Genomic DNA, 15,400 nt, shown 5'->3' with positions numbered 1-15,400 from the left:
GGTCTATTACAGTATGTCTTAGAGTGTCCATACAATTGGCATCTGGTACACTGGACAATATTATTCTTTTTATACGGTGGCTCAATAACTATTTTCGCATTGTTTATAAATTGAATTTCATATATTTTTTTATTATTTCGATTAGGTTCTATATCGACGTAGAACATCGTTAGAGGGTCCTTACTTACTCTGTGTTTTATATTTACAATATTGCGTACTAAATGCCCATGTTTTTCTATTTCGCTTTTTATTATATTAATGGGCACTGTATGATGTAGATTACGAATTACAACTCTGTATGCTCTATCCTCTTTCATTTGGTACGTATGATGCACAATTTTTTTGCTGTTTAAATGTCTTACCAGTTTTCGGTATGTTTCTGAGTCACGGGAATTTATTTTTATTGTGTTGTTCTTTAATGCTGTACAATAGAATGTCTCTGTTTTTGTTACTTCCGATAGGCTATTAACCATTTTATTGTATTCAGTAACACCATATATTAGACTTTTGTAGCATCTGAACACCTTTTGTAGAATCTGAAATTTATTGCTAGTTACTACTGTGTCTTCGTTTTCTGTTGGTGTCGGAGGATTAATTTTGCGTTTTTTGTTACTATGTTGTATAGTTTGCCATTCGTGGATGTCCGATGACTCAATGGCGCTGATTTCCCCTGAAGATTCTTCACTTTGTAATGTACGTGTCATCTCAATCGAATCGTAAGCTTCATTTTGAGGTGAAGATAATGTGGGATTTATTTTAGGATTGTATTGACAGTTTGAGGAAGATTGTGATAGTACTTGGTTAGGAACATAATATATTGTTGTTGGTGGGTTGTTTAAAATTTGTGCTGAATTTGGTTGTAAATTTTGTGGAAAAAGGACATTTGGGCATTCTGGTTGAATTTTCTGTTGCTGATATTGAGTATTTATTATTTGACCATTAAAAGAAGCACTAAAAAGGAACACTCACCGATAAATCTGGTGGAGCACTTATTTTAATTGTTAAAACTGTATATTTTAATTTTTAAATAGTTTATAAATAGTATATCCACTTGATACACGATAATGACGGTAAAAACGCGGCCGGAGCCCGTTTTTAATCACCACTATAAACTTTCACCTAATTCGTATAGATGTTTACAGGTCAAGAGTCAAATGAATACTATTTGTTCATATTTGAACGAAGAATTCTAAAACGAATATTCGGTGCTTCTGTGGAAACAGCATTTGCAGAAAAAGGTGCAACTATGAGATATACCACAAATATAAACAGATATCTGGTGGCTAAGACATGATATCTCTTATAAAAATAAGAAAGTTGGAAGATGGAAGTAGCACAATGATGACTAATACACAAGAAGCGTAGGACAATCACAACACAATAGAAAAGAAAAAACACATGCTCTTGTCAGAGGAATCAAAAATAGTAACTGAGAACGTTTAAAAGAAGGTACAAAGAACTTATAGATATGAACTAATAGATAAGACATTCACAGACATATGGCATAGATAAGACGAATAGACATTTTGAACACTTGATAAAGTAACCATTATGTTAAAAATAGTTGTAATCTATCAATTGTTACGGTTTAATGTAGTTGAAAATAGTTAGTATTAAACAATTTATTGAGACCATTAGGCGTTGCCAGACTTCTGTTTTATATATTTAAGACCTTCTAGACTACATCAAATCATAAGTGTTACATATGGTTGAACTCGTATTGAATATGAGATTCCAATAATGACTGAATATACAGGGTAATGAATTTGAAAAAGTAAAGTTATTAATAATATAAGAGAAATGGCAAATCTGTCATCATTGCAAATATCAAATATGGAATCTCCGTATCCCAAAATAGGTGTACCTCAAATTTTGTAAAATTATGACTAGCAATTTACGAGATAATTGGTTGTTTCCCGACTTTTGGGCCACTCTGATCATGTTTTATTTGTTTCAGCCGTACAACACGAAAGAGGTCCCCGAAAACCGAAAATACAACACGCACCTTCTACTCAAATCCATCGTTCATCTACAATATCCCATTCTTTACAACATCTTACAGGTCACAACGAACCGAAGCATTCTTTATCGAGTGCTGCTTCTGGTCCTACAATCCCCACAGGTTTCCATTTTACTCCCTCCGGATTATTTAACCCTCACCATCCTATGAAAAGTTTAACTATTCCTCCTCCCCCGCCGCCCGTTTCTAGTCCAACGTTGGATGCTGTTACCGCCTTGCACCTTCCACCTATGTTCCATCATCCTGCCATGCCTCCACCCCCAGGATTGTTACATATTTTGATGTCTGCGGAGAAGTGTCAGGTAAGTTTGAAATATATAATATTTTAATACAATTTGTCATAACATTAAGAAAATATGGTAAAGCTGTTTGTATGTACAATAAATATATATTCCTAGTAGAGAGAACTCAGTCACTCCTGCTGCAAAAGTACCGAGATCAAAGGAAATAAGTATATCTATGCTTCATAGATTACACTAAAGCATTTGACTGGGTCAAACGTAGTGAGCTATGAATATTATAGAAAGAAAAGGATTAGTCTCCCAATACCTTAAAATCGTTCATTACCTATATGAACAACAAGTAGCAACAGTACAGTTTGAAGACACACTAACAAAAACTTTCAATAAAACGCCAAGGCTGCGTACTGAGCTCTATACTATTTAACGTTTACTCTGATATTGTATTACAAAACGCACTTAAGGGCTCAGAAGATAGCATAAAAGTGAATGGTAAATTAATAAATAATAACTTGAGATATGCCGATGATACAGTTATAACTGCAGATATTGCTGAAAGCCTTCAGCTTCTGCTTGACAACATATCAGTTAAAGGAGATCGATCCAACCTAAAAATCAACACCGCAAAAACGAATATATTAGTGGTAAACCGGAATCCGAATCAACCAGTGCACATAAATGTATACGGTATAGAGGTAACCAAAGATTTTAAGTTTAAATACTTGGACAGATGAATCAGTAAAGATCTGAACTCTGGTTTAGAAATCCGGCTTCGCATTGAAATGGTCAGGATAAACTTTTTGAAAATGCGACTACTCTTATGCAATTAAGATACAATTTTATAAAGTGCTGTATATATATATATATATATATATATATATATATATATATATATATATATATATATATATATATATATATGCTTTTATGTTTTAAAAATAATATTTTTTTTAATTTTAAAAGGATACACGTCATTATATCTTTTATTCAAATTTAAATAACAACGAAAATAAATAATTATTGTACATATATATATGTACTAAAAGAATTTTTTAGAGAGGGAAATACCCAAAACAGAGAGGAATTTGCCAAAATTGTTGCCGATCTTCGATAGGCAACAGAACCCACACCTCCATTCCACTTGTACACTCGTTTTCGTTTATCAAGAGTCATAGTTGGAAATTCCTGTAAACTATTTGAATCCGTATTGGTTAACATATTCGCTGGTGGAATTATTCTTTCTACTAGCTGTAGGTACATTTACTTCAGTACCTTCGCTCACAGGTTATTTATTATTAATTCGATTATCTTTAGGAATTGTAATATATCCCTTTGGATTCCGGTGTCAATCTGATCTGTTTATTTGTTCTACACTTAACTGTCTCTATTCTATAAACGAATTTATAATACGCGTATTCGCACCTTTCCTTATGAGACTGGAAAAAATAATGAGACTGAATTACAAATCTGATTTGAACTCGTTTCAAATCCAGTGGTTAAAAACTCTCGAAAATAATTCTTATAAGTTCTTTAATGTCCCTAATGACTATAGAATTACGGTTTTAAAGATAAAATAATCTTTTTGAAAAGTAAATTTCGTTTATTGTTTAATTGAGTAATACAATATTTTGCAGTTTCAAATATAAAATGTTCTTCTTAAATGGTTTATTATTGCAACTTCACTGCATAGCTGCTCTATTGCCTTCGCGATAAAATATTTAGTAGAACTGCACGCCACTGCATTTAAAACCAGCTATAACTATACCTATTGGCGAATAAACGTAAATAAATGATGAAGGATTTCAAGCAAGCAAGTGTAAAAAGAGTTATTTTAAGAAAGTTTGTGTTTGAGAGTTTTTAAAAAAATTTAATTTTGTTATCATCAAAAATAAGAGGCAAAAATATTATTACAGGCTGACTAATCTTTAAAAAAATAGTAAAGTCAAGCAAAATATAGCTACTATAATCGTATTAATTGATATACTCGTATTTGTTTATGTAAATGTAATACAAGCTTTAACGTTGTGTTGATGTGAATAGGAATTGGTATGGGGCACTAAACTATCCCAGCTAGAATCGCCAACAAGTGATCCAGGAATAATACCGAGCCCTACAGGCTTACCTCTAGCCACAAGTCCACCCTTAGCACCATTACCCCTCACGCCAACGTGGGAAATGTTGCAGGTTCGTTTCTTTTTTAATTTCATGCCAGCTGTTTTAATTAAAGTTTAGTTTATTTCAAATATAATTTGAAAGAATATATATATTAATTAGTAAATAAGAGCGATAATACCAAATAATTTATTTAATAGTAGCATAAAACTATACTTAGATTTAAGTCATTAGTGTATTTTCACAAGGAAAATGAAATTTCTGTAGTTGGCTGTATACCACGAATCATAAAAAATTTTATTTAAAGAAATCCTTCATAAAAGGTTTAAAAAGACCCTTTCGAGCTACATCACAGAACGTTTTCGGACTTACAAATCCATTATCAGTACGGTACGGCCCTCAATTCGTTCCCAAGCAGGCACTAGAAAATAATCCTACCTTTAATTTCTACAGATGCTAATTACGGTACTTTATTGACACCACTCAACTGGTCCCCGAACAGGGGATTACAATTCTGGGAAAACCAACTTGAATTTGAGAAAGTTTAAATTTATTTTCACTTTCATTTTCTCATGCAAACTACTTGCAATCAAAACACTATGAAATGCTCTAAAAGTTTTAGTGAACATGAAACATGATACAGGAACATGATACAGGAAAACCTGTATTAATAGTAGAATCTCAGAAATGTACAAAACAAAAAGTTAGAAAGTAAAGAAGTTTGTTGGAGATGTGCGATTCGCGCGGAAAACTTAATTATTCACAGTGAACTAGAACATACCACTAAAAAAATTGAAAAAACTAAATAGGTAGATAGTGCGTGTTGGTGTTAAACGTAAAGCAACCGATGACATTTGAAGAGCTCAAAGCTAAAAGGATAAGGGTCCATTATTTGTCATTATGGAGATAATACTAATTTCTTGTACTTTATTTTATGTAAAATATTGTATGGTATCTACTACTACTACTTGTCGGTTTATAACATTCTCCGCCGTTTTCCGACTTCCAATCGCCACTTAGACCGGTTGTTCCATAGATCTTCTTCTATGGCCCTCTCTCTCAGTTCTTTATTTATTCCTTCGCTCCAACTTTTTCTCGGTCTACCTCGTTTTCTCTTTGCTTCTGGTTGCCACTTTAGTATTTCTTTTGGCATTCGTTGTTCGTCCATTCTTTGTATGTGCCCGAACCAGATAAGTTGTTTTGTTGTTAGGTCATCTGTGATTGTCCGTTTGATTCCCATTATTTCTCTAATGCGTTAGTTGGTAATCCTTTCTCTTCTAGATCTTCCTGCGGCTCTCATCCAAAAATCCATTTCCGTCGCTTTCATTGTTGACAGTGTTCTTTCTTTCAGTGGCCATATCTCACAACTGTATAAAGTGATACTTTTTACTATAGTCTCATATATCCTCTTTTTATTGGTCCCATAAAATGGTGTTTAACATTGTGATGGCTTTTCTCCCTGACGTATTTCTCTCTCTTATGGCTTTGTCTAATGTTCCATCTTGTGAAATAGTGATACCTAGGTATTTGTAGTCACAGCAGTGCTATATCGTAGTGTTATCGTCTAATATGAGATCTTTTTGTTCTGCTCCAATGCACAGGTATTCGGTTTTTTTTTTATTTACTTCTAGACCCCATATATCATACTCTTCAATTAATTTTCCTGCCATATAGTTTAAATCGTCATAATCTTGAGCCATTATTACTTGATCGTCTGCAAAGTTAAGCGTATATACCATAGTATTGGTGAGCGATATCCCCATTGTCCTGCATTTTTGTTTTCATCTTTTTAAAGCACTTTCGAGGTATATTTTAAATAAAGTGGGAGACAAGCAACATCCTTGCTTTAATCCTTTTGATGTTATAAATCCTGTTGTTATTTGTGACCCTGCTTTTATCTTTGTTATTGGTTGGTTGTATAGCACTTTGACGGCTTTTATTAATTTTATATTAATATTCGTGCTTTCCATTGATTGCCACAGCTTCTTCAGTGGAACGCTGTCGTAGGCTTTCCGTAGGTCGACGAACAACATATGAATCTCTTGATTCTTTGCCATCTTTTTTTCTATTATCTGGGTTAAGGAGAAAATGTGGTCAATAGTGGATCAACCCGTACGAAATCCTGCTTGTTCTTCTGCTTCATAATCTAAGTATTCTCTCTCGATTCGGTTCTTTAACACCTTTCCATATATTCGACTCATAGATCCGGTTACAGCTATTCCTCGGTAATTTTCACAATTATTTTTATCACCCTTTTTATGTATAGTGCTGAGGTATGATATCTTCCATTCCGTAGGGATTTCGCATGTGTTTATGCATTCTTGAAAAAGTTGTCGAAGACATTCGTACAATTTGTTCGTTCCGTACTTAAACAATTCTCCGGGTATATCTCATTGTATGCTATCTAACTAAGCAAAAAAGATGAAGGTGTACAAGCCATTCAGCTTTAAAAAATACGTCTTCTAGCAGTGTCTGTGTCTTGAAGCACAAAAATACAAAACAAAAAAAGCGATTGCAATGGATTTCCAAAAGAATCTGCCTGTCCCAAACATTAGTACTAACGATGTTTATTATTGTAGGCAAACTATCATTTTACATGTTCAACATACATAAACTTTCAGACTCAGCATCTTTCTTGTTATACCTATGCAGAAATCTATTGCAAGAAAGGAGGTGATGAGGTTTGTTCCTTGCTTTGGGATTGGTCTTGTGCAATCACTACTTGATCGTCTGCAAAGCTTAACGTATATAGGTATTCGTTCCGTACCGGTACTCCCATGCCTTCGCATTTTCTTTTCCATGTAGTCAAGGCTTTCTCTAAGTATATTTTGAATAAGGTTGGAGATGTGGAATAACCCTGCAGGAGCCCTTTTGTTGTGGTGAAGTCTCCTATGAGTCTTGTTGCCATTTTAATGGACACTTTATGTGACACGGTGACATGATACTTATCCATAATTTTACGGGAAAGGGTTCATGAATCTATTTTTATTTGTCTGCTTTACTCGGGAACGAATTGATGTATGTTTCTTCGGGTAGGAGATTAAGTAAATAGAGAAGCCACTAAATATGTTGGTATAAACCCTTTAAATCATGTTAAATTTGTTATTTATTACATCTTTGCTAATGAATTCGTGCGAATGAATAAAGAACGTATGATGTTAACGTTTTTTTAAGGTTTTTTACTTCCTATATCTCCTTAACGATATTAAGTTAATTTTGATAGCGATAACGATATTAAGCAATAGGACTCACTACAATTATCCTTTTAACGCTCAGAACACTGGAGCTAATTTTTGATACTTGATCACTTCAAGTTAGTCAATTTGTAGATATATTAATTATAGTTAATGAGAAATACATAATTCATTTTTCCTGGATATTTGTTGTTATTGTCTACTAAGTGTTGTTATTCTTTCCTTTTGTAGTTGCTTCTGCCTTCTTTTTCTTCTTACGATTAGACTTTAGTACGGCAAAATAATAAATTACGTTAAAAAAGCAGTTTAGGTATTTAAATTTATCTAATAAATAGAATCAATACCATTATATTTTATTGAGTTGATCAACCATTATTGTAAAACCATTAAAAAACATCTCGTCAAGGATTAACATATTTGTAAAATTTTGGTAATTGTGGGAGTGAAATATTCGGAGGCGTGGTCGGAAAAGTCAGAGGAGTTATTTCATTTTGGCTTTTCCTCCACTCGTGGCTGTCTTTCAGCTGAAAAGTCATCGCGAATAACACTGGTAGATTTCAGTCCACACCTCTTTTCATTTCTATTCACTTCTGTCGTTCTGTCTTGCATTTTCAAACCCCTGTCTATTTCTACTGTACTGGAGTAAAAATATATTACACTAAGAAAAAGGATACATAGAAAATATTTTGTAATTTTAAATGCAAATATAAATTTGTAAACTAACAATGATATCGATATATTGGTGTGTTCGGATTTCTGTTATTGATATATATTTCAAAACAATTGTTTTATATTATAAATTAATGGATACAATTATAGAATAGAATATTTTATGTTATCATTGTTACTAGAAAATGATATAAGATTATTGAAGAAAAATGAAAATGATATATCTGCTGGTAATACTCAAGTAGTAGGTGGTTATGTTTACTTGATTTAACATTTGACACAATATTTTGACATGTCGTTCAAAATAATGGCGTCCGTGTTTGTCCGTGCAGTTTTTAAGGTAAATGGTTTAGGAATTATAGTTACTTAAGTCATTGCTTATAAGATTAAGTAAGTGATAGGTACTTTGCAAGTTCTTCTTCTTCTTTTGGCATCATAACCCTGGATGGGTCTTTGCCTGTCTGGCTATGTTCTTCCATTCAGATCTCTGTTGGGCCCTTCTCCTCCATTGTCTTATATTCATGGTTTTCAGGTCGTCTTCTACGTCATCCAACCATCTCGTCCTGGGCCTTTCTTTTTTCCGCCTTCCTACCGGCTTCCACTGTAACATCTTTTTTGTCATTTTCGTATCTTCTTGTCGCTGAACATGTCCCAGCCATGACAGTATTTGACTTTTCACAAATCTTACAATGTCAACCCTTGATTCAGTTCATTAACCTCTTTCTCCTTATTTTTCATGTGCCGTCTTCCTCTTGCACCGGGCAATATACTTTTCTCAGTATCTTTCTCTCGAATGTCCTGAGTTAGGCTTCCTCTTTTTTCGTCATTACTCAGGTTTCACAACCATAGGTTACTACCGGTCTAATCAAAGTTCTGTAGATAGTCATTTTGGTTCTTTTGTCTAATAATTTCGATGTCATCAATCTTTTATTAGCATAGAATGTGCGATTTCCACTGGAAATACGTGCATTAATTTCGCTATTTACGGAATTCTTCTGATTGATTTGTGTGCCCAGATATGTGAAGGCATCCACACGTTCAATAGTATAGTTGTCTATTACTAGATTTTTTTCATTCTCAGGTGTTCTTTTGATGGCTCTTGATAAGCCCTCTTTTTTGTTTCAGGATCAATTTTCTTGAACGTTTCCATTAGTCGTGTCTTGCTTCTTCTAATAATGGCGACATCGTCTGCATATGCGGTAATTTGTACTGTTTTGGTGTTTGTATAGCCGTTTACATTGGTTTTTCTGATGACTGCTTCAAGAACTAGGTTGAACAGCATTGTTGAAAGTGAGTCTCCCTGTCTCACCCCCATGTTGATGTCAAACAGGGGAGACAGTCCTCCATCTACTCTAACTGCGACTTTTGAACCCGGCAACGTCATTTTTATGAGACTAATATATTTTTTTTGTTATAGCTAGATTTCCGAGGTCTTCCAGCATTTTGTTTTTTTTTTCACACTGGTAAAAGCTTGTTTAAAGTCTATATACATATTATATAGTTCTATGTCGTATTTATAAGCTTTCTCTTGTATTGTTCTAAGTATGAATATGTTGTCTGTAGTGGCTCTAGTTAGTCTGAATCCATTTTGCCAAATGTCACAGCTAGCGTAAGACTATCTGAACAAGAAACAAATAAATTCTGTATACAGCGAGGAGTACGGCAAGGAGACACCGTCTCTCCAAAGCTATTCACGACGCTTTAAGAACATACTTGTACAAAGGCACATCTGAATGAGCATGGTATCAACATAAATGGAGAGAAGCTCAGTCATTTGAGATTGGGGCAGATTACATCGTCCTTATAGCCGATCATATGGATGTTGCAATAATAATGTTTGAAAAATTATATCACGCTTCCTTGGAGAGGCGCAAATAATGACTAATCTGGTACTAAATCGAAATATTGCTGTTGATGGAAGGGATATTGTGCATCGTATAAGTACTTAGGACATGAAATTCGGTTGGGCAGAGGTAACCAGACATGTGAGCTCCCACGTCGCATAGTATTAGCCTGAGCAGCGTTTGGTAAATTAAACTATGTATTTAAATCGGATCTACCCATATGCCTCAAAAGTAAAATCTTTGACCAATGTGTGTTAGCTGTACTCACTTATGGAGCGGAAAAATTAATATATGGTGGGTGTCTCTCTGAGAGACCGAATCCCAAACGAAGAAATACGTCATAGAACAAAAAAAAACAGAAGCCATTGAAAAAATCACGTCGCTACAATGGAATTGGGTAGGACACGTCGCCAGATTATCAGACAACCTATGAACAAAACGTATTGTCGAGTGGAGACCAAGACAAGAAGCAATACTGAGCAGAGGACGCCCACCAACTAAATGGACTGACCACCTCAAGCGTGTTAGCCATAACTGTATGCTAGCCGCACAAGACAGAGACAGATGGAAAGAGCTGTGGGAGACATATAACGAGCAGTGGACGCATACAGGTTGATGATTTTGATGATTCATGCCTGCCCCATACAGTAAATAATAGATTTTTTAAGATTATTATTTTGCACATATAGTGACGAGTATTTTATTTGGTAGAGATATTAATTCTAGTCTAACTAACAACAAGTGGTATTTGTATTTTAAATAAAAAAATATATCTTATTTAATAAAAAATTATTTTTTTATACAGGAAACTACAGCCAGATTACTCTTCATGGCCGTGAGATGGGTTAGATGTTTAACGCCTTTTCAAACACTGAGCAAACACGATCAACTCTTACTTTTACAAGAATCTTGGAAAGAATTATTTTTATTACACCTCGCTCAATGGTCTGTCCCTTGGGATTTATCAACTTTGCTGGGATGCCCACAGGCGAGGGAAAGACTGCCAGCAGATTTGCATACTGCCACCGAAATCAAAACAATACAGGTATAGTGTAATATTTAATTACAGTGTTTTCTTAAACTTTCTTGCTATTTCATGTGGCATTTTATTGTTGTCTTTAATAGGGATTAACCACAATTTCAGTTTAAAATACGTTTATATTGACGTTTTGATTTTCATTTCGGAAATAGTTCTAAAAATATAACTTAAGCAAATTATTTTATTTTCTTAGTTGGTAATACAAAAAGTCTTCTTAATTTTATCTACTCAATACGATCTGGATCATCATCATCCAACCTTCTGCGTACAAAGTTGAACATAGGCCTCCCCTAATTTCTTTCAGTTCTGTCGGTCTTGAGCTTCCTGCAGCTAATTCCCAACGATTATTTTGACTTCGTCTGTCCACCGTGTATGATGATCTACATCTGCTTCTTTTATAACTCGTGGTTTCCACACTGTAATTTTTTGCGTCCACCGCCCGTCATTCATTCTAGCCACATGGCCCGCTTCTTTTCTAGCTCTGTCTCTGAAAGTAAGTCACAAGTTTATTTGCAGTTCACCAGTTCTGGGTACCACTATTAAAACAAGAAACTACTAAAAAGAAAATTCCACTACAAGTAAGTCAGTAACATATAGAGGATTTATCATTTATGTTTTAAAGTCACTTACATGGATAATTTGATGCAGTAATTAGTGAAACCACATTTTTTTTTAAATTAAATTATCCTACTCTGTGTATTTGTAAACAAGTATTTCCCGATAAGCTAAAATGATTTAACCCCCAAGTGAACCGTAACGCCATCGGTTAGCCCTTTTGTTAAGCCACAAATAGTAAATACTTCAATTGGCAATAACGAGTTTACCCATTTTAGTTCGCAAAAATGAGTTAAGGCGTTATGTTTTTGTTGCAAAAGATACTTTTGTTTAATTTTTAGTAGTTTCTGAAGTGAATATTTTCGTTAGAGTAAAATCTTGCATACCAAATAAATTTACAACAGCTAAATTCAGAACTATTTAAGTATTCTCAGAGCGAATATCTACTATCTGATAAACATCAAGTTTATGCAATAGCGAGTGAAGAAGAAAATACATCCAAGTACTTCAAGTGAAGCTACGAAGGGTCGTCCGAAATGAAGAAAAAAGATGAAGTACGCCCTACAAAATCATAGACTACGTAAAAGAAATTCTAATAAAAATAAGCACTACTTTTCTGCTAAAGGTGAAACGATTTCTCCCACAATTTTTGTTGAAAAATTTAAATGTGAATGTAAGTAAAATATGTACAAATTTTTATTGTATCTTTCGAAGAAAGAGAAAAACTATTTAGTCAGTTGTGGACAATAGGGTCGTTTCCAGCAAGGTGTGCATTGATAATAAACTCTGTCAAGGAAATTCCAAAAAAAAAACAAACATATATAAAGAATCATTCGCGTAGGAAATTTACCCGAAAATACTTTAATGCAAAATCGCTTTTCTTCGAACGTTGCAGATTAAAGTTTCCAAAGTTATTGAACACATCAATTGGTTCCCAAAATATGTTTCTCATTATTGTAGAAATGAGACAAAATGTCTCAATCCTGATATTAACTCTGCCAAGATGTATCTGCACAAATTATTTGCTTCTGATACAAAATTTGTAAGTATAGCAGCATACAAATTAATATTTTATTCAAAGTTTAACCTTGAATTTAAAAGCTTGAAGAAGGACACTTGCTTGACCCGCGGTATGTTCAAGACACAAGTACTAAGTGCATTAGAGTCCGAGAAAGAGGGTTTAAAAAAGTAAAAGTAAAGCTAAATGAAAACCTTTCTTTTTCATCTTTTCAGCCCTACAACCTACAGTCAGTCTTGGCTACTTGGCTGGCTGGACAATTCGCTTTCTTCTCGAACAAACAGAATATGGTTGCATAAGTGGGTAGTCCCTATTATGTAGTTTATATAATAATTAAATTTACTATCAAATAATATTTATATATATTTTATTATTAATATTTGGTCTGAATTTGACAGGTTTGTCATAAGTAACCAAAGTATGCTTTGTTAATGCGTTAACAGGTGTCGCTAGGAGAAAATATAATAATTTATTGAATTTGTTTAAAAAATTAATAAATAATAAAACTACTTTATTTAATTTTAAATACATTATTTAAAGTTAAAAATATAAAAAACAGTATGAAGCTCCGCGGTAGTCTACAGTACCACCTAGGGTTCCACTTTTTATTAATTTTTTTTTGTAAATATTTCTTTCAAAATCAATTCTATAGAAATATAAATATATAGAATGGAGAATCTTTGAGAACTAACAAGATCTAAAAGTATAATCGGTATTTTGGAGAAGGGTAATTAAATATAAGTCGCGCAACTGACAGCTGCGTGAACATCCGAGCGTGCTACAGTAAATGCGTGATTTTTGTGCGTAATAGATATTTAAAGCTATTTAAAAATTGAATTTTTTGAAAATTCTAGACGGTAACAGTACATTAAATCCAAAATTTCGCTTTTAAATCTTGTAGCAAACAATTAAAATCTTTAGTAAAACTATTTTATTCATTTTCTCAAAACCTCATGGCGGTGGCTTAACCCGTTGTTGCATAACACAATCCACAAATCCACCTATAAAATTAGAGTTTAATATTAATATGATAAATTAAATTATTAGATATTAAGATATTATTTATTAGATTATTATATTAGAGTAAGACATTATTTATTATTTTTGTATTTCCAAGTAACAAGACAAAATTCTGTGTTTAATTTGTATTTTGAGAACGATTTAGTTTAAACTGGGTTTAGTGTTAGGGTTAGGCGGGAAGATCACAATAGAGGCCATAGAACAAAAAAACCAATTTGCTTCTATTGTACAAGAATACGGGATGTGACCATTCCTACTTAAAGAAATATTTAAAGTGTTATAATTATATTATAACTATTATAGCTCTAATTATACTCAATGACATTAGAAGTGTTACATCTAGAAGGAATAAATTCTTGAACTTAATTTTTTGGCAACAGAATGACAACATTTAAAACATGCTATGATAACAATATCAATGTTTTATCTTTTCTACTTTTTGTAAAAATAAAGTTTTAAATTAAATTTTTTTGTGAAGATACCGATTTGTAAAAACCGGTTTGTATAGAAATTTTTAGTTATTATTCCTCAGTCTAATTGTATTCAGTGTAAGAAAATGCCTCGAGTTCAAAGACATCAAAATTACCACCATGTAAGCGATTTTGACAGGGGCAGAATTATTGCATATGGAGATATGGGTTTGTCGTATCGCGAAATAGGCCGTCGCGTTAATTGTACGGCAATGACGGTTATGCGTGTCTGTCGTGTGTGGACAAACGAAGGTAGAGGAACACGAAGACCTACTGGTCAACCGAGGCGTACCACAGAGCGTCAAGATAGGCGCTTTAGATTACTTGCTCTGCGAGACCGTTTTGCTACTACGCGTCAAATTGCTGACCAATGGTTTGAAGTAGTAGGTAGACCTGTTAGTATGCGTACACTATATTGTCGCATTCGAGCCTTTGGACTGGTTTCATTCCTCCCACGACTAGTGCTTCCTTTGACTGCGGATCACTGCCATCAACGTTTGAATTGGTGCAGAGAACGGCAGCATTGGGTGGCAGAATGGCGTAATGTAGCATTCAGCGATGAATCAAGATTCTGTTGAGGAATGCATGATGGTCGTAGGATGGTAAGACGCCGCCGTGGAGAGCGACGAGATATCGGGTTTGCTGTTGAGAGACATGTACACAAGACAGTTGGAGTAACGGTTTGGGGGGGTATTGCCTATGGTAACCGATCACCACTTGTGTTTATTCGAGGCAATATGACAGCTGCGCGTTATGTTGATGGCATCTTACAAACCACTTTACTGCCTTATCTCGACGGCCGTCGAGACGTCCTTTTTCAGCAAGACAACGCGCGTCCCCATATTGCTCGTCAAACTATGGACTTTCTCCAAGAAGCTGGCGTTAACGTTTTGCCGTGGCCACCCCGTGCTCTAGATTTAAATCATATCGAACATGTATGGGATATGATGGGAAGGAGACTGTCCACTTTGCACCATCCTCCACAGACTCTGGCACAGTTAATACATGAAGTTCAAGTTCATGTGTGTATTCAGCTACGGGGTCACCAAACACATTTTATTAATTTTTTTTTTATTACTTGTTAATAAAAATTCTTGACAACGTTATCGTTTCCAAATGTTGCCAAAAAATTAAGTTTTAGAAGAAATTATTCCTTCTGGGTGTAACACTTCTAATGCCACTGAGTATATATCTTACTTCAAGTTTTATTTATGTAATTA

General features: G+C 34.0%; 1 protein-coding gene across 1 annotated transcript in view; it reads left to right on the top strand.

Moving 5' to 3' along the window:
- The window catches only part of dsf (nuclear receptor dissatisfaction), a 107,332-nt gene that overhangs the window by 88,082 nt on the left and 3,850 nt on the right, over positions 1–15,400 (top strand). The window contains exons 4-6 of the mRNA XM_072539196.1: positions 1,958–2,322; positions 4,300–4,443; positions 10,884–11,123. Of these exons, the coding sequence (XP_072395297.1) occupies positions 1,958–2,322; positions 4,300–4,443; positions 10,884–11,123 (749 nt within the window). The remainder of the gene's footprint in view (positions 1–1,957; positions 2,323–4,299; positions 4,444–10,883; positions 11,124–15,400) is intronic.

This window comes from Diabrotica undecimpunctata, chromosome 7 (genome assembly GCF_040954645.1).
Source record: "Diabrotica undecimpunctata isolate CICGRU chromosome 7, icDiaUnde3, whole genome shotgun sequence".
Taxonomy (NCBI): domain Eukaryota; kingdom Metazoa; phylum Arthropoda; class Insecta; order Coleoptera; family Chrysomelidae; genus Diabrotica; species Diabrotica undecimpunctata.
This window is presented reverse-complemented; position numbering and strand designations above follow the sequence as displayed.